The sequence below is a fragment of the Gymnodraco acuticeps genome, unplaced genomic scaffold, assembly GCF_902827175.1.
Source record: "Gymnodraco acuticeps unplaced genomic scaffold, fGymAcu1.1, whole genome shotgun sequence".
NCBI lineage: Eukaryota > Metazoa > Chordata > Actinopteri > Perciformes > Bathydraconidae > Gymnodraco > Gymnodraco acuticeps.
In genome coordinates this window covers 59423-86254 of record NW_022990651.1, presented here as the reverse complement: position 1 = coordinate 86254, position 26832 = coordinate 59423, and the positions used below count along the sequence as shown (strand labels likewise).

Here is a 26832-nt window from a genome sequence, read left to right as displayed (position 1 = left end):
CTTCAACAGAGAATAGCATTCAGTGCTTCCACAGTTTCAGGCAAGCGACATCCTTTGCTTTTACAGTAACATGATGGACGTTAAATATGATGTGTTACGTGAATTTTTTGGCAAATGCTATATCCTGTTGTCTTCATTAAGTCTGCAGTGATTAGTTATTTTGGCGATTTAGGTTTTTATGGGAGAAAATGCTTTGATGGCAGACACCCTCTCCACAATTAAGAGAAGGCTTAAGACTTTCCTTCAGAATCAGAAACAGGTTTATTACCAGGTAGGTTTATACGAAGAATTTGACTTGACATCATGGTGCGTACATACAAATAAAACATGAATTAAAACACAGGTAGGGATCTAGAAAAAAATACAAAATACAAAATATAATACAAAATATAGTAAAATATAACAATATTTACATATGGAATGAAAAAAGGAATAAAATATGAATAAAAATCGGCAGTAATAAAAAAGATAAAGCTTAAAGTTAGGGCTGGCGATAGGCTTAGATTACGGCTTTCAACTATAATAATATTAATACGCGTTATTTGTATAGGACTTTTCAAGCATCGGGTGCAAAGTACTTTAACAAGGTTCACATCACAATTTAAAACACAACCAGAGATTTATATAAGGCAAAAAAACCACATGACTTTTATGGTTATTTGGGTGAAGGTTCAGTCAAAAACGATATTATGATCTGTGATGATGAGAGCACTGAGACTGAATCTCACATGTTCCAAGGATTCAAAAAATTATAATTGGTTTAATATTATTATAAATAAATTGAAAGTTATATTTTAGAAACAATTTAATAAAAAATGGAGTAAGTAAAAAAGCCAAAGGATTTTGCACTTAAAAAGAATAGGAAATGGATTAAAATACAGAATACAATCAGTAAAGTACTTCAGACAACTACAAGTAGAAATTGGAATATTTGTATTTCAAAATTGATGAATTGATTTTCAAGGGCTGCACATTTTTCCCTGGACCTTTGGGGGACCAAGGGGTTTATAATATCCACTTCTGTTTAAATAAAGCTAATAATCATTGTGTCCCTTCACATAGGAAACATGTACTCTATAGTCAGTCAGCTACAGTATAATGCAGCGTCCATGTTTTCTACAGTAGCCCAGAAGGGACAGACTAAAGGGAGGAGGGCTAAAAATGAACGCAGGAAATCTGTGCATTAGTGAAAGAGAAGCAGAGCAAATCAAAGCGCTAACAGGGGCTATTTTAGTGCGAGGGCAGGGTTATAAGGAGAACATCTGAACATGAAATCAAAAAGTCACGCTCTTATAGCTGAATACCACACTTTTGAATACAAATAAGTGGAAAAAAGCTCTATATGATTTGATGATAAATCCTACCACCTATGGTACTTTCAAGCAAAAACACTGATAATCACAACATCCATGGAAAAGTCAAAAAAGCACTAACTTTTCTAATGTGCTTTTATTTTGTCATGCCCATTACAAATTGAAATCACAAGAAGTAAAACATTTTTACCTATTATCATCTCGCAGTTATTGTTCCCATCTCTAAAAGGGAATATAATGGACAAAACCTTACCTCACTACGAAAAAGCCACTTTTCTGATCCACCAACAAAACATCTCTATGTTCCAGTTTGTATTGTCGAACACCTCGGATGTGCCTGTAAAAAGTAGTAGCCAAATATAACTTCTTGTGTATAGAGAAATTATTTATTATGATGTCCCTCCAAAAGGTTTTACTCAATCAGACACTCCACTCGCTCTTTGAATAAATACGCACCACTCCATATATTTGAGTTTTTCACTGAGAGCTTTCTTTGGCACTGCTGTGTTATTTTACATTTGCTGCCTTTTGTTGTGATTTAAGTTCAAGCTAAATATGCATTTTAACAACAAATCCTCTGACCACATTACCCCCATCCTCATCCAACTGCCACTGGCTTCCTGTTCAATCCCAGATCAACTCCAAAAACCTCCTGCTCACCTAAAAGACCTCCACAACCTGCCCCCCCCCCCCCCCCCCCCCCCACCTATCTGGCTGACCTGCTTCAGGAGTGCACCAAACCACCATCTTTGAAGACAGAGGGTGTCGTATTGTCATACTGATATTCTGTACACACTGTGAAGACCACTGAGACAAATGTAACATTTGTGATATTGGGCTATATAAATAAACATTGATTGATTGAATGTTTAAACAGCATTGTGTCGTCTGGTGTTGTATTATACAATCCATTGCTTAAAACAGCGGTTCCCAACCTTTTCCAACTCAGGGCCCACTTAAGAATCACATTTTTTTCACGGCCCATTCAACCATAAACAATACGGAGGCTAAATAAAGTTCTCAGAGTACTTTTTATTTTAATTAGAAAAGGAGCTGGCTATCAGTAACAAACAGACATTTATATTACAAGGTTTAGTTGAATACTCGATTCTGATTGGTTAATTCAGAACATGTGACACGTTGTTAATCCAGTAGTACAGACCGCTGTCAAGGACTGTATTGACCGTTGCTAAGGAGGATCAAGAAAGAAAAAGGAAAAGAGGTTCACATAAAAAGAAAAAATCTTAATAATGAAATGTTTCCACACAAATCATAATGTTTTGGAAATTATTTGGCGGCCCACTTGTAATGCCTTCGCGGACCACTAGGGGGCCGCGACCCACAGGTTGGGAACCGCTGGCTTAAAACCAGAGCAGTATGATAAAACCGTGAAGTGAAAGGCATTGCACTGACAAACATAATACAGTTTGCTAACCGTCCCCTCGCCTCGTCACCATGGGTGCTCAGGCTTTTGGCTAAACTAACTAAAAGTTTAAATTAGCCTACTCACCATCAAGTGTATACTTTGTATCCTCCATGATTGCCTATTAGTGTTTTTTTTTTAATCATGTTCTGTTGCTTTTAAGAAGAAGAAATTGAGCCTTTATTTATCGCTCGAAATTCAGTTCTCAGGCGCTAGGGAGCAGTTGGGGGTTCGGTGCCTTGCTCAAAGACACCTTGGCAGGGCCCAGGAGGCAAACTTGCACCTCTCCAGCTACCAGTCCGCACAGATCATTGTAGCATCCCATAATCCCCTCTGTTTCAAAAGTGCTGATTCTCTGTCTGTTACTTTAGATGAAAATAAGGAGCCCCTCCAAACGCCCCTCTGAGAGACATTTGGTTAAAAAGAACACAATGGTGCTCTAGGAGGAGATTCAGGTGATAAGGTGGTGGTGGGGGGGGGGGGGGGTTACCTTAATAATAATAATAAATTATATTTCTATAGCGCTTTTCTTGAACCCAAAGACGCTTTACATTTGGGAGGGAGGGTAGACAAATAAAACAAAAACAAAACAAAAAAGAAACAAAACAAAACAGAAAAGCAGTCAGGAGGAAGTTGGTTGAGAGGGGGGGGGCTTATGGATATACAGAGTTGAAGAGGTGGGTTTTGAGGCGGGACTGGAACAGGGTGAGGGACTCACGCAGGTATTGGGGGAGGGAGTTGGTGATTGGCTAATGGTTACACAAGCCAAATCGTTATGACATCATAAAGTGGCCAAAAATCTGATCAGCTCATTTTCAGACAGGTTTTTATAGAAATGGATCAGGAGAAAAAGTGAGAATATTTTTACACATGTTGATGTATAAAAGACATGAAAACGTGGATTTTGCATAATAGGCGACCTTTAAGTATTAACTCAATTATATGGTGTCCTTGGGTGTAATGAAAGGCGCCCTTATATTAAATGTATTATTATTATTAAAAGTTTGTTAGCAAACTCAGAGAAAGAAATCATGAGTTTCATAAAGAAATGACCTTATCTGACTTCTTTATACTTTAGGCACAAGGCTTCTAAATGCGTGTTTAATTATTTAGTTAGAATAGAGATGAAAAACGGATACCTTTTTTGCCCATGTGTCACAAAAGGTTGATTCAGAATGTACCTCACATGCGCCAGACCTGCAGCAAAAACACTTTTCTCCACTTATACTATGTCAGTTTTACAAGGGCATTCAACGTTAGTCATCAAATCCTTCAGTGAACCGCACATGACTGCATGTCACACAGGCTTTTGGGAAATGTCGCTTCTTGTTTTTGCGCTGGGACCCGCTCTCATGTACAACGGAGCAAGACTCGAACATGGAGGCAGATATTAGTTTCTATTGATGGAGAAGCAGCCTCTTTTATTACAGTGCGGTCCGTGCGATGGTTTTAAGGACCTCATTCAATCACAGCTAAGACGAGTTGGAGAAAGTTGACCTTGAGTGACTTTCTGAAGCAGATCATTTGGAGACCTGTGGTGGAGAACTGAACTCTGGTGTCGATTACAGAGGAGCCATCCAACCTCTGCAGCTTATCCAGAAAGCACATCATCCCTTACTTGACAAAGAAGAAGGATGTATCTTCTACTGATGAACAAAGGTGGGAGAAGAACTCAGATCTTGTACGTGAGTAATTAGAAGTACCAGAGTGTAGGACTACGCTGTTACAAGTAAAAGCCCTGCATTCAAAATCTTACTCAAGTCAAAGTAAGTACAGTACTTGAGTAAATGTTCTTAGTTACTTTACACCACTGCTGATGAAGACGCATATAAAAAGGCTCTTTTGATGAAGAAGCAGATTTTTTTCATTTATTTATGAAGACGTTATTATTTCCTATTAACGAAGAAACTAATATTGGCTTCAGGATTATTGAGGAAGCCGATTTTTAGATTCTATTGATATACTGTAGAAGCAGAATCTTATTTTACATTTTTCTTATTAACAAAGAAGCAGATTTGACTTTTTAATTGATAAATAATCAGATTGTTGCTTGCATTGATGAAGAAGCAGATGTTAATGTATGTAGATAATATAGTGGATAACATTGTTTAACTTTGCTGCAGCTAGAAGATAGAGACTTTAGGGCAGGGGTCTCAAACTCAAGGCCCGTGGGCCAAATCCGGCCCGCGACTTCATTTTATGTGGCCCCGCAAGAGCTTGCAAAGAATATAATAGGGTTACATGCCACTTTACAGAAGCAGGTTGCCCATAAACTACATGTCCCACAATGCATCTCGTTTTGTGACACGCGCACTGAAGAGACTTGCAATTATTTGCCCTGGACTTTTGCTTTCAGACGTAGTTTATTACTAAGTTATTATCCTATCCGATAATAATCCAATTCAGAGGCAATAATGTAATATGATACAATATCATATATATCATATTTATATAGTTACAACCGGCCCTTTGAGTGCAACCTTTATGCGAATGTGGCCCGCGATGAAATTGAGTTTGACACTCCTGCTTTAGGGGAATAAACATATTTTTTTAAATCTTCACATTCAAAAAGTTAATCGACTAATTTTACCGCAGGTCCTTTGTTTATTTACAATTTCCACTACCTCTTTTTGTTGATATCATTTTTCCTCCCTCACTGTGAAACATTTTCTTTTTCAAATCTTCCATCAAAAGCGCAAAGTGAGATTTGATTTAGATGGAAAAATCAAAGCAGAGCCCGTAGAACTAAGAGAATAAAACAGAAAGCTCACAAAGGTAACGTTTTCCTCCGCCTGCTGAGGGACCTGCATTAAACATCAAAGGGGGGAGATAAAAAAAAAGCTGTGTTTCAGGAACAAAGAGTAAAGAGCGCACTCACTCGATGTGATGGACGTTCTCTCCACCTTTCTGCCACACGTAGGTCATGTTGGGGGGGTCGGCCACCGCCTGGCACCGCAGCAATGCATTCTGGGACTTGTTGAGAGAGGTGCTTTTGGGAGGTATGACAATAACAGGCGGACCTGTAGGGAGTCACAAAATATGTGATTACAAAAAGGGATACAATTAAATATAATTCTCTAAAATGGAAGCAGAAATACTTTATTTATCAGAGGGGGAATTTAGTTTTTGTAATAGTCGTTCTGTTTTAGAATTATATTAAATAATAAAACAGTATGGGGAAAATAAAGACCTTTTTGAGCATTAAAGCATGGAAACATGTCACAGTAGAGAAACTAAATACCAATATGAACCTGAAATGAGCATAATATGTCCACTATAATTATATACTCACTGTTAGTCTTTAAAAAAAAGCTTTTCACTTTCCTCAAAATCTGCTTTATCATTTCAATTCAGCCGGTGAGTGTGGCAGAAGTCACAAAAAGTGCCCTTCTTTTTGTCCTTTAGGCTACACTTTTGCCGATAACGTTACAGCAGTGTTCAAAGTTAACTTTGACTGCAAAATAATGTTTGTATCAAACAAAATGTTCTGCTTCAATTGTTTCTTTTCAGTGTTTATCCTTTCAAAAACATGTCCACTGCACTTAAAAACCCTTTGTTTTCTCGCTTGCCAGACACAAATGGAGACAAGCTCCTGTATTAAAGGGGCGCCCGGTCTCAGAGCAATCCAACAGCAACATAAATAACGTTTAAAATAAAATAAAAAACAACTTTCTTTCTTAGGGTCAAAGTGTCATTAAATATGATGACAGTCATTCAGAGCTTCATTCAAAAAACATTAAAGGAGCTTTGAATGTAAAAAAAAAATGTGTCTTCGGGCACATCCCAACGTTTAAATCATACAAAAATAATACATACATAAATCTTAGACTTAAGGAGGACATGCTTTGCTTATTTTTAGGTTCATATTTGTATTTCGTGCCTCTACTTTTCGTGTCTTCATGCTTTAATGTTCTCCCTTTGTCTCCCCCATAGCTCTTATTTATAATGTGCATTTACTCTACCCTTCAGTATCTTTGAAACGTCCTAAATGCATCAAAGAGGACGCATATTTGTTTTTCATTTACTGTGGATCTATGAGAGAGTTACTGATAAATAAAAAAGATACGTAACATACCGACATGAAAGTGGAATCATGGCGGAGTTACACATCATAAAACTCTGATCATGATCTACCTCACACAGAGATGATTAGTATTCGCCTCTGTAGTGTGAATGTGATACGACACACTAAACACACAGTTCTTATGAGTTGAAGGGATTGAAGGGAAAATATTGGAAATATAATTTTGAATGTTGGTGCAATACATGAGGATATATATTAAACTGCCTCTATCCGTTTTCAATTATTACATAAACAAACTCATCTTTAAACAGTTCCTTTAACGTGTAACTGTAGCCAGGCTGACAGAAAGCCACAGCTCGATTGAGCCTTCTATGCCCATAGCACTCAGTAGTAATGATTTTATGTGCTTTTTTAACGATAAAATTGTTACTCTTAGAAACAAAATCAATGACCTCTTGCCTTTGACCAGTATAGTGTTATCAACAGCTCCCGGAAACGTAAGTTCTAATATTACACTAGATAGTAAACTAGAATGCTTTTCAGCCATAAACCTTGAACAATTAAATTCAATGATTCTCTCTTCTAAACCATCAACGTGCATGTTAGACCCAATTCCAACTAAGCTGTTGAAGGAAGTTTTTCCATTAATTAGCACTTATTTATTAAATATTATGAATATGTCTTTATTATCAGGCTATGTTCCACAATCATTCAAAGTAGCAGTGATAAAACCGCTTCTTAAAAAGCACAACCTCGATCCAGAGGTTTTAGCCAATTATAGACCTATTTCCAATCTTCCGTTCCTCTCAAAAATTCTTGAGAAAGCGGTCGCAAAACAGTTGTGTGATTACTTAAAAAACAATGATTTATTTGAAGATTTTCAGTCTGGCTTTAGAACACATCAGAGCACAGAGACAGCTCTGGTTAAAGTCACAAATGACATTCTAATAGCCTCTGACAAGGGACGTGTCTCTATTCTTGTTTTGCTCAATCTCAGTGCTGCATTTGATACTATCGACCATGATATCTTATTGCAAAGACTAGAGCACTTAGTTGGCATAAAGGGAACTGCTTTAGGCTGGTTTAGGTCCTATCTATCTGAACGCTCTCAGTTTGTACGTGTCAATGATGAATCTTCCACGCAAACCAAAGTTAGCCATGGAGTGCCACAGGGCTCAGTGCTCGGACCTATTTTGTTCACATTATATATGCTTCCGTTAGGCAATATTATAAGGAATCATTCTGTAAACTTTCATTGTTATGCGGATGATACTCAACTATATTTATCAATCAAGCCTGATGAAATTAATCATCTAAATAAAATTCAAGACTGCCTTAAGGACTTAAAAACGTAGATGACCTTAAACTTTTTGATGTTAAACACGACCAAAACTGAAGTTATTGTACTTGGCCCGAAGAATCTACGAAACAAATTATCTAAGGATATACTAACTATGGATGGCATTAATTTGGCCTCCAGTGAGACTGTAAGGAATCTTGGTGTTATATTTGATCAGGATTTATCCTTTAACGCCCACATAAAATCAATTTCAAGGACCGCCTACTTCCATCTACGTAACATTGCAAAAATCAGGCATATCTTGCCTCAAAACGATGCAGAGAAACTAGTCCATGCATTTGTTACTTCAAGGCTGGATTATTGTAACTCCTTATTATCAGGGTGTACCAAGAAGTCAGTCAAGCTGACTCAAAATGCTGCAGCTCGTGTACTAACCAGAGTTAGGAAAAGGGACCACATTACTCCTGTTCTGGCTGCCTTACACTGGCTCCCTATAGAACACAGGATAGAATTTAAAATTCTTCTTCTCGCCTACAAAGCCCTTAATGGGCAGGCGCCATCTTACCTTAAAGAACTCATTATACCCTACTATCCTACTAGGGCATTGCGTTCCAAGAATGCAGGGTTGTTGGTTGTTCCTAGAGTCTCTAAAAGTACAATGGGAGCCAGAGCCTTTTCTTATCAAGCTCCACATTTGTGGAATCAGCTTCCAGTTTGTGTTCGGGCGGCAGACACCCTATCCGTTTTTAAGAGTGCGCTTAAGACCTTCCTTTTTGATAAAGCTTATAGTTAGGGCTGATTAGATTCAGCCCCTAGTTTTGCTGATATAGGCTTAGTTTGTCGGGGGACATCTTACTTCTTCCTTCTCTCTGTCTATACCTGTGTACTCTCATGTTCCGATTAACCCAGCTTCCCCAAATGTCTTTCTTTTTGGTGATACGCCGGGATCCGGAGTCATGGATGATCCTGCGCTCCTCTGTCCTGGATCGCGAGCCCTGGATCTTGAGTCGTGGCTGTGGTCCTGGATCATAGGTCCTGGATGGATATCCTCGTGGATTCATATTCCTATTATACACACATGCATTTCCAAACATTTGGACTACCTATGTTGCAAATGTATTATCTTTTCAATTTACACACGGCATCTATTGCACGTCTGTCCGTCCTGGGAGAGGGATCCCTCCTCTGTTGCTCTCCCTGAGGTTTCTCCCATTTTTCCCTTTAAACTGTGGGTTTTCTTCGGAAGTTTTTCCTTGTACGATGTGAGGGTCTAAGGACAGAGGGTGTCGTATTGTCATACTGATATTTTGTACAAACTGTAAAGTCCACTGAGACAAATGTAACATTTGTGATATTGGGCTATATAAATAAACATTGATTGATTGATTAATTAATATTAATATTGCATTATTTATTAATATTATTATTAATAACATTATTTATATATTTGTATTTCGTTTATTATGTGAATATATTTATTTATTATTATTGATTGAGGAAGTACTGAGTTGTTTTACTAAAAATAAATAGTGGAACAATAAATACAAATAAATAAATGCTTTATTAAAAGAATGTTTGTGATATACCAGTATTGACAATAACCCTGATACTTAAAAAAAGGAACAAAATAAATATTTATATATCGATTAAATGTTGTATAAAACCATCATACTGCCCTGGTGAATTATCACATCCAAGATAATGATGTAGTTAAAATGTGATAGTAGCAAATTAGGCTAATTTAAATATTTGTACACAAAATAGAAGAAAACATAAGAAAAAGTATGTGGTGACAATATTTTGGATTAAAAAATAAAAATCTACAATGTTTGTCGAAAATACTGCATAAAAAAAAATAGATAATTTGTTTTACCATAAAGAAGTAAAGTACCTCCTCCATTGTTAATAGTACAGCATCTAAGTAAATATATTTAGCTACTTCCCACAATTGGAGTGTAATAGTGAATGCATCACTGGGTTAAGCAACAAACACTCATATTATTGTGAGAAAATGAGCTGGGGATTTGAGTGTTGAAAGTCCTGATTACTGCTTGACGATTACACCAAAGCACAGGAGAAAAGCTGTCAAAAAGAAACTTTTCAGAAACAAAATAATTGAAAACATAATAATACCCAATACCCCAGAGACTCGTGCTAGAAATTTCATGTAATCTCCTAGTAAACTAATCATGAACGCCTGTCAGAAGGTGTTGCCATACATTAGTTTGGAGGTTACCGAAAGCTTTTAGACTTCATCCAGATCAGCTATAGTCTCCTGTGATCCATCCATGTGGCACCGGCGCACAAAAACACAGCCAAAGCTCACATAATGTGACTAAGACTGACAGTATTAAAGCGGTATGTGCTCGGGATGATTATTATTCAAAACTCCAGAGATATTATGCAAAAATAAATAAAAAAGACAATGTTTCCCCGCGCAGCAGCACAACGCTCCAGACGAGTCCTGGCCCTCCGGAGAAAAAAGACCCCGCAGTAGGTGTAGGTGTAGGAGTACAAAAAAGGAGTCAGGAATAAACAGCACAATTCATTACGTCGTGCTGTGTTGGTGGTGTAATCCTATGATACATAGCATCACATTTGCATATTCTACATGTATTTGTCCTCATATTGGGCAGTCAATTCGTACATTTCAGGCAAGTCGTTGCTGTCAAAAGACACAAAACTATGGAATCTACCAAATGAATAAAAAACCGAGCACATTGAAGTCCTGGATTCAAGAGAAACAATGTTGTTCTTAAACCTATTACCCATGTAGACACACTTGTATTTTATATATAGAATGTGTTAGGGAAATTATTGCCTAGACTACCTAGACTCCTAGATATGACGTACAGGACCAACCCTGACGTCTGTTTATCTCCTTTAAGGACATAGGCTGCTTCAGCCATAATGTTATTGTTCCCATTCTGTGACCGGTCAACATTAGGTCACAGATGGTCTGTTGTTGTGGGTGCACTGGGACACTTCCTTCTATGTTGTTTGTGGACTCCAAGGTATGACATCTTCGAGGCCATAAGTGACGGACGCAAGTGACTCAGTGTGCCCAACTGTTTAAACTATCTTGTCAAAATATGTTGATTACTCTCTGTGAAACCAGTTAAATGGGCTAACGAGAGAGAGGCGCTCCAGAATTGACGTGGCAACCCACCCGTGCAGTCAGACCGTGACTGCTGTGACTTGTGATGTGAATCTCTCCGGCCGTAACTCCAAATAAACCTCCAGTGTTTGACATCAAAGCTCCTGCTCTACCGTGTCTCCTTCCTGAGTCGGTGACTCCCACTGCATTGCTACACAGAAGTTTCCCTTACAGAATGTATCTAAGTGGATGTGTTTTTTGTTTTGAAAGAATAACTTTTCCCTACAAACTCAGAAATGTTGATACCTATAGGCCTACAATTGAAATTATATTATTCTTGATAACCCAAAAAACAAGTGAAATTCTATATAGGCCTACATGCCATTGTTATATTGCTCATATTAAAGCTCATTATTCCTTCACTAATATATGTTTTAAATATATATTTATTTATTATAAGGCTGTCCTTCAAACAACTGTTTTAATTCAAGTTTCTCACCAAATACAAGATTACATTTGAATAGTTTATGATAACGATATAATAATCCTTTGCCCAAATCTTATATTTACTGAAAGCTTGAACGAGTCATTATATAACTCAATGAAATCTTGCTGTGTTTACCTTAGCTGTTAACTTCGGTAGCTAAGCTTACCTCCAGCTGCTAACAGCTAACAGCTAACATTTGGTGTCTAGTTCTGCTCTGATTTTAACACATATATACTCTTCTGATTTAAAAAAAAAATGCATATCAGGAAAAACAAAATCCTCCTGAATAAGATCTCTGTTTGTACCATTAGCTAACGACCGGACAAAATGAGTATTGGGCCTGACAGTGCTAGATTGCTATGGTATGGCTAAAAATGCTACTGCTATAGCTAGTAGGCTAGCTATAGGCTATGTGTTTTCTTGGGAATCTGTCACATTTTGAAAACATTACATCTCATGATATAATGACATATGTTCAAGCCCACAGCTCAAGAGAAATGTACATTTTCAATAAACCAGAAACATTTTTAGATATGTAAAAAGACCATTTTGTTCCCCCTGCAGCAGCTTCACAAACTCCTAAAAACCGCGTTAAATCTCTGAAACTCAGCCTGCAAATTGAACCAAACGCAGAGCTTCATGACGATAAAGCAACTCTCTACATCCCCAATGAAATCCTGTCTCAAATGATGATATCAATATTATCCACACAGCGCCAGAACATGAGTGAAATTCAGTTTGAGTTGCTGCTAAGACTTGTGTCATATGATGCAAGAAGGAGAAAGAGAAACGGATGGCATGCAGCCAATTTAGGCGCGCACACACACACATCCCAGAGAATGAAGGAACACACACACACACACACACAGTGACCTTTGATCTTGACTCTGGTCACTCGGGTCACGTTCCCCTCGGAGTTGGAGGCGTGGCAGGTGTACTCTCCTGCTGACTGTGCGCTCACTGCTGGCAGAGATAAGGCTCCTTCCTGTAAACATCATTATCAGATCAGCTGAGAGGCACATTGACGCAACTAGAACATATAAATACATAAATGTAACAGATAGTGTACGCACATACAGACAGGTACACACATACTGTACATGTGATACATACTTATGATGGATTAAAAGATGTGGAATGTGTGTAGGATACACTAAGGAATGCACTTTATTGAAACACAACGCATTTGGTGAAGAAGTTGAAAGTCTGTTTGCAGAATAAGATTTTAAGTGTTTAATTTGAAGGATTACACAGGGCCGTCCCTTGCTCAGTTGAGGCCCCCTCCGCGAGGTGAGGCCCCACGCAGTCTGTGTGATCTTCCTGTAAGGAGGGACGGCCCTGGGATTACATCAGTGCTTCTGGTTTAATTTGTTAGTGTTTCCTAGCTAATTCAACATTTAAGAAATTCGTTAGTTATTATTTGGAGGAAGCCGACCACTAGATTGTGAACCAGACGGATCCGCCTATGATTTTTTTTTATATTTGTTTATTTTTATGAGTAATATTGTTTAATCTAGTTCCGTCGCTACCAGATGCAACAATGGGTAACCATGAACACACTTTAACACATACAGTACTGTATACAACCCTTGTGAAATGAATTTGATGGTATGTAAATACTGTTATTTGTTCATTTTATGTACATATTTGACATAAAATGAAGATGAAATGTAATATAATCCAAGCTATAATCCACTGCTCGTTAATGCAAAGAGCAAATCAGACAATCATGTCGCAGTCATTTCGTGCATTTAAGGATTTATACATCAAGATGATATTTTTAAGATCAATCTAAATCATCAGAATTTGGCTGATTTAAGTGACTTTGAACGTAGCATGGATGTTAGCTTACTGTAGCACTAGACACAAAAATGAAATCCATATTCATCATTAAAGCACAGTTGTATAACATACCTGATCTTCTGTCCTTTGAATGACACTGCCATCCTTTAACCAGGTGATTGTTGGAGTGGGGTTGCCATTAGCAACACAGGTAAGCGAGAGGGATCTTCCAACCAGAGCTTCCACCACAGGAGGCGGGGCTTCGGCGAAGGTGGGTGGAGCTACGGAGTAAATCATTAAAAGATTAACGTCAATTCATTTATACAAGGAAAGGATTTATACAAGTAAATCCCCTTCTGTTTCATTTGTAAAACACAATATTCTCTATGAAAATACACCTAAATAAGGGCTGGTTGATATGTAAAAACAAATATTACGATATTTCTGATGAAATACCTTCATATCGATATTGCGTTGGGTTGACAATTGGTGCTTTAACAAAATATTTATCAGTTATAAATAGTATAATTGCTGGTAGGTTATGAAAAATTAATTACTTTACTGTAAGCCTTTACAAACGAGAAAAGGACACTTAATATCATATAAGAAATGACGATATCTAGTCTTATATTGCGACTTCGATACAATATCGATATTTTGCCAGGCCTTAAAATAGAGGAACATTTTGCAAAATAAAACTCTACAGCAGCCACAAAGCAGCAGCAATACCAGAAAAAACTTCAAAGAGAAAAAACTGAATATCAGACAAAAAATCCTTGGTCTCCATTCTCAGCATTTTATCAATTCATGTACAGCAGCTCAGCTTCGTTCATTAAACAGCAGCCGTCTGTGTTCAGTTAACTTCCATCAAGTTCCATTATTATTTCAACCAGTGCCAAAGTCAAAAAGCTGCCTTTTTTTTTTTTAAACTATAAATGATTTACACTTTGATCTCATCACAGAACACAGAGAATTTTCCTTTAACGTCCGACCCTAAACGAACCGCTTGCAACAATCCTTCTGATTTAAACCTTTGTTGTAACTTATATTAAATAACCAGTGGAAAAAGTTTCTTTCTACAAGACTAAGAATCATTTTTTTGTTGTTATCTGGATTACCGGTTGAAATGTTTGTTTTAGTGTTGGAGAGGCCTGGTGAAACTATGGTTTACCGGCAAACACTCCTGGTCTAAAACAAATACACTTTTAAATGTGAATGGCTTTTGTTCTTTGAGCATTTTCAGCCCATGGAGGCCTTTGACAATCTCATATATGTTGAGACAAACACTAGGGAAATAAAGAGCATACCTGCGAGGGCTGTCAGTGATGGTGCGTTCAAGGCCTCAGTCATAATCTATTATATTACACTCGTTTCTAACGGGTGCACACAGGCCAACTCGGTGCAACTGTCTCGCCTCGCTTTGATCTGCAAGCGTGAGCCCCAACTTTGTTCTGTATGTTTGTGGCAAAGGTTTTCCCAATTGCGTATAAACTTCAAAGCACAACAAAATAATGATGCATATTTAGATGTATTATTTAGACCCATCTATACGTAGGGTGACAACTGTAGTCAGGAAAAAAAAAGCGTGGAGAAAGTCAAAAGTCGCCCAATTTACCTGATCTGTAAAGAAAGTTTACATTAAAAAAAGTTTTTAAATAAAAGTTAAGTTTAAACAACGTGTACACAGAGTTTGAGTGGTGCTTTACAGAGTAGTAGACAGGGATGATGGTGTAGATGATTTAGTAGTTAAATTGGACTATTCTGCTAATAAGGCTGAAAACCATGTACTTGGAACCTTTAGATTTATTGTATTATTTGGCATAGAAAGGGACAATTTCTGCAATAACGTCATTGTATACAGTAGGAAGTGGCAGAATGGAAAATACAGTAGGATCTACAGGAACTTGATAGTTCAAACCTGCTCAGTGCAGCTTTAATGTCAAACTGATTAAATATATCTCAAGACATTTGTATAAAATAATAAATGCACTTTTTATTTATTTGTCTGCATTGAGAGACTGACGCTAACGCTAACCCACCTCCTTTGTACACTAAGTGACACTTTGTGAGAGCTGCCAATGACTAGGCTTATAATGCCACCACTATATATATATACTCTAATAATAATATTTAAATATGAGACTATGCACTTTAGCCAGTATAGTGCACTATAGTAGCCGACATTGCATCTCATAGTAACATCGGCCCTAAGAAGTCAGTCAAACACTGCCATGAGAAACGCCCACCAATATGTATAAAACATGTATTATCCTCTTTTGAAAAGTGGCACATTATGTACAACACACAGCATATAGTTTCAAGTATCGTTCGACATAAGAGCCTCATATATTACATTTTGACTAGACCAGAGACTGTGTATAAGGATCTGGTTTCATGCAGCCTAAGGCCAATGTTCCCTTTTTAAATGCAACTTTTGGCATCAAAGATCCGCTCCTGCTGCCATTATGATCCTGGCTCACATTGGGTTTGGTTCTAAGAAAGATATGGAAAGAAAGTTGCCACAATAAGAGCAAATTATCAAATGTAATAATTGCAGCTGTTTCTCTGCTGATGTTATAAGTTATGCATTCGGACTTTGTGTTTTGATTGGCACACCAGGCGAAGAGCAATCTTATATTTTCAAACTACATATTTTCAAAGCAGGTTTTGTCCTTCTTACTCTCCAGGGAAGTTTTTGTTTTTGCGCTTAGGGTTGTGTCTGTCAGCAGGAAAATGACAAACGAATGGCCTTTTTATTTTTTCCAAAACTTAGTGGAAGAGTAAAGCATAGGCCATGAAAGAACACATTAAATGTTGGAGTGGATCTGAATCACATGGCTGACACACGCAGTCATTTTCAACTATGGAAAAAGGCCTTGCCAGAGGTCTCTCCGAGTGCCATTCTGGTTAAGGTTAGGATCACTGATTTTTCTCCTATGAAGCGAAAGAAACACAAACACACACCACCCACCGGTTATAGAGAGCCGAGTCCAGGTAGCATTTTGCGGCTCATCCGTGGATTCATCCAGCAAGAGGATTCGACACTCGTACAAGCCCTGGTCGCCCAACTGCAGCCCCTCCACCCTGAGGTCGGTGAAGCGAACCAGAGACACCCGCCCTGCAGAAACAAAGCACACAAAGACACATTATAAGCCTGCACCTGATGCTGATTTCACCTGTCATTTCACTCCAAGCATTATTGTTCTGGCCCGAAACAGTACATTCACAAACAACACACAAAAATAAATCCTGGTTGCCAGGTGAAGGCTTCCTCGAGCTGGAGCGCGGCTAGTAACACCGGCCCTTTATCTTTTTTTCCCGGCTGCCGCTCACATCTCTCCGGTGTCCTTCTAGTTTTCACACTTTATCAGACAGACAATTGTGTGGCAACTCAACAGCAGGGAACGGCCCGGCTAAAGAGAAACTGTCAATGGAAGTATTATTGAGCTCTGCTCTCAGGAAAACAAGACAACATGAACACAATAAAACAAACTGGAAGCCTCAGTGCTGCTGGGATGAGTGTGTGGCGACGGTAATTATTAACCTAGGCTTTTTAGTGGCAGGAAGGGACAGTCGAAAAAGAACCAGGAAGTTGGAGTTAGGCATGTTGGCAGAGATAACACACCTTATTTACTTTTCCGTGCTGCCAAAGGGGGAGTAAATCCACGCGGGGAGGGAGGAAAACAGTGGGGGAAAACACACATCAGCAAACACTCTAGGGATTACGCATTTCAAAATCCTAGCCTTTGACCCGTGGGAGCTTTATTTTCCCCGTGGTGTATTTACTCGCTCAGTGCGATATAGGTCATACAGCACCTCAGAGGAAAGGTTGCTTTGACGCAGGGAAACGTGATTGAGTGTCATCGGATAAAAAGGAAGGGTGGAGGTGAAGTGAGAGCATGACCCAACAAATGCCGCACAATGACACGATGCACCACGACAAGGGATTTGAATGCGAGGTAAATTAAGCGTGAGAGGGAAAGCAGAGAAAGAAGAAAGGGAAATGTGTGTGAATGCTTTGAGGTTTTAGTGAGTTTTTGGGCGTGTAACTCAACTGAAAAGTGTAGGTCATTAAGATTTGAATGGTTGATGGATAACAAAAGAGACAACAAACAATGTCTCTGAGAAAACTTATTATAATACAATGAAAATTAGATAATAAAATAGGAGGCATAGAAACACATTTCACTATAGAAACGACATTAATTAGAGGCATCAAATGATGAAAAAAAGTATAGGTCTGGGTCAAAATCAAAATGATATATATAATATAATTCATAGTAACTTAATAAATCATACAAATATTATAATATGATATACAATATAATATTATAAAATTAGTATAAGTAGTTCTGTTGTCTCTATTGAACTAATTTAAATCTTTCATTTTTTTATTTTAGATTAAAGAAAATATAATTTGCAGTAAATATAGATAAATCATTATAAGAATATTATAATTTATAATCAATTTTTATATAAAAAGGAGTTAATATAATATAAAATATAAATAATTAGCCACACAAATGTTTATTTGTGTCTCTATTATTATCTATCCTACCTTGTATTGCTGCATTTTGATGTATTTATTCAGCCATTTTAATTGACCACTTTTTTTTAAACATCATATGCACTTGCCCAGCTTCAGCGTTGGACTTAAATATTTTGTGCCTGCCTTCAGCCAGATACACAGTGGAAACCAAGAGGAGGCTGATTTTGCAGCTTAATGCCAATGTTTTTTGGAATGAAGTGAGTCTGGCCTGATTAATATGCAACACAACTGCTCCGGTGGCCCCTGTAAGAATAGTTTTCATACTGTTGAGAGTAAAATAACAAAAATAATCCCCTTTTGTTGGGAAAATACTGAATGTACTCTTTCAATATCAGAGTAGCACATGATAACGAAGGCCCAACTGTAACTGACATGTACATGACAGGATGTACATGTATGATTACATGGAAGAGCATCAGGACTGTTTTAGGCATATGATAGCTATGTGATTAACACGATGATTCAGCCTCTACGGAGATAGACATATGACAAGCATGCTCATTTCTGATGTGGGTTTTAGCTAATCTGAACTAAACATTGAATACTGCTTTAAACCGGTATTCCTCCATCTTGTGACTGTGTAACTCCCTCTCTTGTATATCAGCATGTGAAGGACACAGTTCTGGAACTAGTTGAACCAAATGCTCTACTACTTCCATTCTTGCAAGGATAATAAATACATGTATCCTGATATTGAAGCTCAAGCCGGTGACGAGTGACACCTTTGCTTGATGTTCTCTGACATTCAGTCAACTTTACTGACATCCTGCTAGCTTCAAAATGTTCCAACGGAGTAAAAATACCTTAAACCCTTGGTGGTAAAAGACTAAAATCATTCTTTAGATCATGACACGGGAAACCAAAGAGTGAATATGATACCTACAACAGGTAAAAGCCCCTCCCCTATACCAACATCTTATATTCCATCCCCTGGACCCCCTCCTCTCACTTCTTTGTTACTAAACAAATACCCTTTATCAATTCAATTCATGCACAAACACACTGACCACACCCATATCGATTCTCACACACACACACACACACACACACGTCCAATGCATTAATTGCAGAACTGTTTCTAACTGTAGACGCTCAACCATCAACCCCAGAAGGCTTGTTCCCTCAATACGGTCTCAGGTGACGGGGAAACACGAAACCATTCAGCGCTGTGAGGAAATACAACTCTTTACAAAGGAATAGCATCAGTCTGATTTGAAAGGCTAACAGACTCTTCTGGCCTTAGAGGAGATTATTAAATGCGGCAGCTATGTTGCTTAAGGTAATAGCTTCAAAAAGGGGAGGGGTTTAATCTAAATTCATTAATAGTGAATTTAAACACTCGTGTAAAGTTTAAAACAGGACTATGCTCAGTTTGAGGTTCATATTTGTGACTCTACTGGGACTGAACTTTGGGATTTAAGCCTTTGCAGACCATTGACATCCACAAAAACCTATATAATAAACTACAGGAAAGGGAAAACCCCACAAAGCATATTGGGCCTCTTTAAATCGATTGGTCAGTCTATTATTTTTCCTTTTCAATGCATTTTTTCCTTTAATACCATACGAATAAAGGATTTCTGACGCTGACTCTTGGATTCAACTTTAAAGAGCTTTTATTTATTTGTTTTGCAGCGTTACCCAAGTTGTGTTCATTCCTGTCCTTGCTTCCTTTGCTTTTTTTAAGCGCTGCAAATGATGAAGCTAATCAGGCTTTGAACTACAAAATGACCTTCAAAGTGAAACATGCAATGTAATGTAAAGAAGCAGGCCCTTAAAACACGTTTTGTTGCCTCAGTTTTATTCAGAGGGAAGGCTGCACCAGAGGTATTGATTTTGCTTCTCCCAAAATTAATGTGTAACATTTTGGAGACAAAGTTAACAAAATCAATGTGGAAAGTATTCGTTTTGGACAGCGCCTCTTTATGAAAAATAATTAAAATTCGATACTGCATTGTGTGACACAGACGTTTGTGGCCCTGAGAATGTGATATTCACGGGCGGGGAGCCAACGTCGTCTCTGAGGGATGTCGTCAGCTCTTGGCAAGCGGAGGCATTCAGGTAGCGGTTAAAAAAAAAAAAAGAAGCAGATGAAGTTTCACTCCTCGCTGCTTGTTGCTCTATTAAACCCCGCTGTGTGCGATCGAGCTGCCTCCTTGCTGCTCTAACAAATATGAGTAATCCCCGGGTAAACCCTCATGTTTGTCTATGTGGGAAAGGAAGCTCATTAGCATTGTTAACTGTGTGTAATGTGTTCAGATCACACACACTCCTGCTGATTGTGATGGGATGTGCACGGTAGAGCAGTGCATTTAGACAGCTGTATTTACTTTTTATGGAGTCAGCAGCTGTATGGGAGCTGAGGGACTTTCTGTCCTGTTCACAGAGCACAGAATAATCCTTTGATCTTTACTGCTCTATTACAACAAATACATTTAAACCCTTTTAGCTCTTAACACCCTCGGGGGAGCAGCCATCTGATGTATCTCACACTTTAGTAGCTGCACACACAGTGAAACACACAGCATATTGATGGATGAGGTGGACTGTAGGAAGTTTGATGTATATCCTCTTAAGGCAGCGGTGTGAATTCACAGAAATGATTACTCAACAAAGTCAGAAAAGACTTCCACTCTGACTTTAACACCAATGACTCCTGACTTGGACTTTTGACTTAATGTCTTAACTGTTGCCCAAATATGACAAAGTATGTTATGGTGTGCCATAAATTACCCTTTATTTACTGATAAACTACCATTAGAAGATATTCATTTATTCTAGTCCAAAGTTAATAGAGTGATGCAGGAATGAGTCCTTAAACCTGGAGATGACTTGTCATTTTACCACTTCTAGTTCCCTCGTCTGAAAGTCAATGGGTTTTTGAACATGTTTGTGGTTAGAAGCCTAAAATAAGGCCTGTGGTTAACACAAGCTTAAGAGATTTTCACGTAATGTTGCACGGTATAAAATACATCAGTAAACACCCCACTGGTGAATGTCCAAAGCTTCCATGTGTCATACAAATGGGGGTTGCTAAATAGTGACTAAATGAAAAGACTTAACCTCATCACACCAAACATTTGCGCCTTTAGCTTAGCGATGGTGATGCAATGTAGTTTGTTTATAGCCTTACATTAGCTCTTTACTTTTGTGCCATTGCATTTACGCTTCAAAAATGGCAGTGATGTTAATGTGTGGAGATTATCCTATTGAAAAAAACCTTTAGATATCATAATTGTGTGTTAGACAGAATGCTTCTTTTCTGCAATTTACTCAAATCCAATAAGGAAATGCCATTGCTTTTTGTCGAGGGAGACCGTGAGATAATAACTAACGGGTCGACGCACAAAAATCAGTGCACCAACCCATTTTCCAAATCCAGTTGTATAGGCCAATCCAACAGCATCCAATCAGGTTGCAGGAAAATCATGAAGACCTAATGTTAGGTTACTGAGCACCACTTCGAGAATGCTGTTAAATTTGATTAATAGCGCAATTTTGAAACTCAAGGTTTGGGACTTGAAACTTGTTAGTCTCGACTTTGGAATTAAGTGCAAGGACTTAAGACTCATTATAGGTATGGAAATAATTGACCCTGTCTTAAGGTGATGAATAAGGAGCAATGGTGGGAGTAAAGCGATTCCCAACTAAACTTGGATTTTAACACCAATGACATTCGACTTTACTTGGGCATGAGTTTTTTTACTTAAAGATATTTTATATCTTCGCCCGAGCCAGAAAAACGTAAAGCATATTATTTAATTAGCGTGCCCCAAATCTATTAATAGACGTATGTGTTAATTGAGACTGAACCGACCAGATCCAATTTGTTGGACCAAAACCAAACCGCATCCAAGTTGTATTTGAAAACCATGAAAAAGTAACGTTGCATTACTGTGCACCAGTTGGAAAAATTGATACCCAGGATTACACTACATTATATCATTAAGCAACGCTTTTGTCTAAAGCAACTGACAAAAACTGCAAAAACACTTCGATATCGATATGTTGCCTGCAAGGATTGAGGATCCAACCACTGACCGACTAAAAGGGACACCCTTTTACCCCCAGAGCCACAGATGCTCACAGCCTGATAAAAGTGCATACCTAAAACAAACAGTTGTCAGCCAAAAACATTTTGAAGACTTTGAGTAGACATTGGTATTAAATTGAAAGAAAATGCACACTATGACTTGGGACTTGCGAGGAAAGACCTATTTGGGCCTTGCAAAACAATGAATTTCTGTTTTAAGGTCACAAACGGCTAAAAAAGGTGGGTGCCATAGCCGAGTGAACCTCTTGGATATCTCAGGTAACCATAAGAATCGCACCTACTAAACAACAGTGGGACTCTGGGTCCAGAACCGTTGAGACACCTGAGAACATGGCCTGGGGGGGGGGTGAAATCCACACTACTTGACCCACCTCTAAAGCGTTAGTTTCCCATGCGGCACCTGTTACTCCCCACACCAGCCAGTACCTGTGAGAAATCCCCGAGCTCAGCATCAGAATGGACAAAGCATCTTTTTTCAAACCTTTTTGTATTAGCAGCTTTCTGTTAGTCACCTGAGAGGCATGTGATTAGCAAACCTGTCCTTTTTATAACAAGGCCCTTTATTGTACTTTATGGTCTAGCGAAGCTTACAAGAAGTGTATTCATGGGCCAAAGGCTAGGCAAATATTTAGGGTTTTTTACCACCAGTATCTTTTTTACCCCGCATCTTCTGTAACAAAGAGCCAAAGTAATGAAGTATGACATCAGAGCACGTTGAAGGATTGTCTCCACAGTTAATGACAAAAAGGCTACCGTCTCTTAAGAGCCCGGGCTAGAATTAAAGCCTGCCCCGCTCCCACTCACGATAATTCATCAGCCAAGGTTCACCCTGACTTTATTGCTATGTAAATGTCTGTATCTTATTTCCTGCTGGGGTTGGGCGAAGGAGTGGCATTCGACTCAAATGAGGAATGCTCTTGTTTCAGCCGAAAGCAAGTTCTGATCCTTTGACAAACATATACTTCATTGTAGTGATTACTGTTGTTTACTGTGTGGCACTGCAACCAATGGATCTGAAATGCACTTTTGTACGTCTTTTATACATGAATATGTGTCCCCGGTGTTTTCAGGGAACTCACCAAGTGTCAGAAAACACAACCCTCTCTCTTTTCCTCCATACCCAAATCTCTAAAAACGGGGCTGCAACGGATCTGATACAGACTGATACAGATTTGAAATATCTCTGACGTCAGAAACAAGGAGCTCCGCCTATATGGGCAACTCTCCACCTATGAGGGGAATGTGAGGTTGCCGTGGCATGGTAACAGCATGGTAACAGCATGGTAACAGCATGGTAACAGCATGGTAACATGACGCTCGTGCCTCACCCCCCTCCTTTGCAGGGGGCCGTGGTCAGCTGCAGCTCATTTGCCACAGAATCAGCCCTTGCAAAAACAGGGCTGGAAAAGAGCAAATAGAGCGAAATGAGGCATGGCTAAAATGCATGATCTGTTTGGTATTTTGAAAAAAAAACTTCACAGACATGTTTTATATAGGTATGGCCCTACAATATATTATTAAAATATAGCATGATAGGTCCACTTTAAATCATCCTGGTGCTTTACATACTTGGTAGCAAACCAGATGGGTAATAATTAAATATTTGTTCGGGGCTTGAGGCTGTGTGTTCATAAAGGAAAGGGAAGTGCAGTGATATGGACAAACGCATTGATTGATTGATTGATTTGATGAGAGTCGGAAAATCAAAGAATAACACTGGCCTTTTCATTAAATAAGGGCAAACCCGAAAAAGCATAATAGAGCCCCTTTAAATAGGGCTGTATATTGGAGAGGATTTAATATAGAAATATGCAGCATTTGTAGGGACCTGCTGATTGACATATCGGCCTTTTTCTACTTTTATTTTCCCCTATTGTACGAAGCTTTTAAGTTTGAAAGGAACATCCTCTCAGTCCACATGGTCTGAGAGAACCACATTCTGTATCAGCTAGTGCCAGCTTTTCATTGAAGCCATACAATGTTTAAAGTGAGTAAAATATTTCAAAACTTCCTCGAATGGGCGCATAGTATACTAAATGCCCTTTTTTTTTTTTATCAGTTTATACACATTTCCCTAAACTTCAGCCTGATGTATTTGACATTGTTGGAAACAGACTTTAAATCAAGCTATGTTGATTTGAGCCACGTTTACTGTAGCTTTGCAGCATGAATTTTTAATGACTGATGCAACAGCTGGTAATTTGGGTTTATAAGGTTAAATCTCTAATTGTTTCATTGTTATATGAAACAGTGATTGTTGGAGTCTCCTAATGACGGTGTTCAACTCGCTGAAAATCAATGGCAAGTGATAGTTAGCTGCTCCCACCTGAATATTAAAAATAATGCATTTATTTCCCTCTTTGAAGTGGTATCATCATGCCTGCTGGGGGAGTTTATTTCTAAAAGTGCATTTTAGTCAAAACATGGCGCTCCAGCAGAAATTCAAATAGCCTTTGGAAAAGTCAAAAGGTCGAATATCTCTTCAGGCAACTCTATGGAAAATAAAAAAGACTGATAAAAAAGGAAGATCCGAGCCACCTAGACATGCTCTCCTCTGTCCACACTAGTCCCATTGTGTGTGACTTTAAAGGATAACAGGAGCTACACAAAGGTATTCTTGGTCCATTGAGGATCCTTTTCCCCACAGACTGTCTTTGTTCTGGGAGCTGTGGGCAGAAAGTGAACAAAAGATGATGATGCAATGCAAGAGTCTTAACTCCTTTTAAAAAGTAGCTCCCACTGAGGCGGGTTTGAAAGGCCATCAAGGTGTGATGCTGAATGTCCTCTGAAAGCCATGTGAACTGAAGCATGTCGAAACCATCCTCATTCTATTCATTTTCTACCTTCTCTGGCCTCGAATCACATACATGGTGGCATAAAGGTCTGTTACTTAAGTTATTGTGAGAAACTTTGCAATTTTTTTGTTGTTCAAATATGCATGTGGTGGTTTAACATCATGTTGCAGGTGAACAGTAAACAAGACTACGAGTCAACAGGCTTTCTATTGGCTGTACTCATCTAAATCAGCAATTCAGATTAGCTTAATGCTAATAACAGTAACAATGAAGATGTTAGCATGCTGTTTTTAAGCTGGTGTAATGTCTAAAACTAAGTTTAGGGTGACCCACTTCTTTTCTAGGTTCAGGAAAAGATTATTGTTTAGGTTAAAGAACATTGTTTACATAACTTTGACATAACTTGAAATCCAAAAGGAAAAAGTGTAACATCCCAATTGTATTCCCAAATGTCATGAACACTAGCAGTAAGCTCACTTAAAAAGTGTGTGCTTGAGCTATGCATCAAAGTACATAACACTTGCATCATAATCAAATTACATGAAGCCAATGAAAGCCAGGTTAAAAATAACGAGACATTTGTACATGTAGATCCGGCATGAATATATAGAGAGACAATATGTCCTTGTTTAGACAATAACAGATACATTTGCTGTAGCACAGTGAAGAGAAGTGATGAGTTTAACATTACAATGTTCTGTTGGATTACATGTGATCCTTCCCATAGTGCTTACCTTCATATTGTGGATGTAGGCGAGGCGCATAAGATCCAAATTTGATCAGGACGGGGATGTCCAGTCCTTTTCGGACCCACTCCACTACATGCAGGGACGCTGATGGCACAGTAGCCGGCCCTGATGGAGTGAAACTACACTCCAGCTCCACCACACCTCCAACCTTTCCAAGGACCTCTGGATTGACGCCTTCAGCGGTCACTGTTCGGTCTATAAGAAGCCAAATTGACACGTTACTTGATTGACTTGGACAACGGTGTGCACATTATATGGAAAAGTTTATCTGAAAAGACAGTGGGAGGCTAAATATATTGTTGATCAAACGATGGAGATACTTACGAAATAGGCAAACAAGTGACACCACAGTGAAAGTCTGCAAAGATAATTTTGCTGACCCCATATCTGTCACTCATGCAACCTGCAGCATGTTCAATCTGTTGGCAAAAGAGACACAATTGTCACAATCACATTACTTCCTTGGCTGCACGCAAGATGACTGCCGTCTGTGACAGATTTCTAAAGTAAGAAGGCTAAAGCAGAGCTGTCATATTTTAACAGACAGGAGGAGAGGAGTGTTTAGATTTTCATACAGATTTCCAATAACTGGAATTCTTCCCATATCATTACACAAATGGGTAGAGCTGCCTGTGCTGCCAGAAAACTCCTGGGCCCTATATCCTTTTTCTGAAAGTAAATGACATAAATGCCACATAAATCTCCCAAGAGTCACATGCAGAGCGACATTTAAGTGTTTTACTTAGATCACATCAATGGAGACATTTGGCTGGGGCGGCCAGGAGACTCAGCACTCAATGAGGGGGATCAGTTGAGCTGAAGGCAGCGTACGCATCAAAGAGTTCAACTTAATGTCAAGACGCTGCGACCGATTTATTACGGTCAAAACAACCCTGGCTTCCATTTTATCACTTGTGTGAACCCGAGTCAGGACACCAACAAGATACTGTAGGTCAGATTCAAGACATACAGTACACACACTAAACACATCCATTATTTCACCTCCTTTCAAGCAACCAGCCGCTGTTTGAAATAAATGAGTAAATGCCACACATGCTTATGATAGGTGTCATATCATGCAGGACATTTACATTGAGCTGCTGGATAAGGTCAGATGTGACAAGAAATGAGCGCTCATATCAGCTCTATGTCCACACACCATTTCAGCTTGCTAGCTTCAGCTCATATCTCATTAAGCTGAGGTAATGACAGTGTGCACATGTAAAGAGCAAAGGTGAACATGTATACACTCACAAAGG

At 38.6% G+C, this 26832-nt stretch overlaps 1 protein-coding gene across 1 annotated transcript in view; it reads right to left on the bottom strand.

Annotated features, from left to right (window-relative positions):
• Window positions 1-26832, bottom strand: part of LOC117554885 (protein turtle homolog A-like) — a 61318-nt gene that overhangs the window by 24667 nt on the left and 9819 nt on the right. The window contains 6 exon segments of the mRNA XM_034229454.1: window positions 5615-5756; window positions 12518-12629; window positions 13559-13707; window positions 16398-16544; window positions 25559-25768; window positions 25898-25992. Of these exon segments, the coding sequence (XP_034085345.1) occupies window positions 5615-5756; window positions 12518-12629; window positions 13559-13707; window positions 16398-16544; window positions 25559-25768; window positions 25898-25958 (821 nt within the window). The 5' untranslated portion in view covers window positions 25959-25992.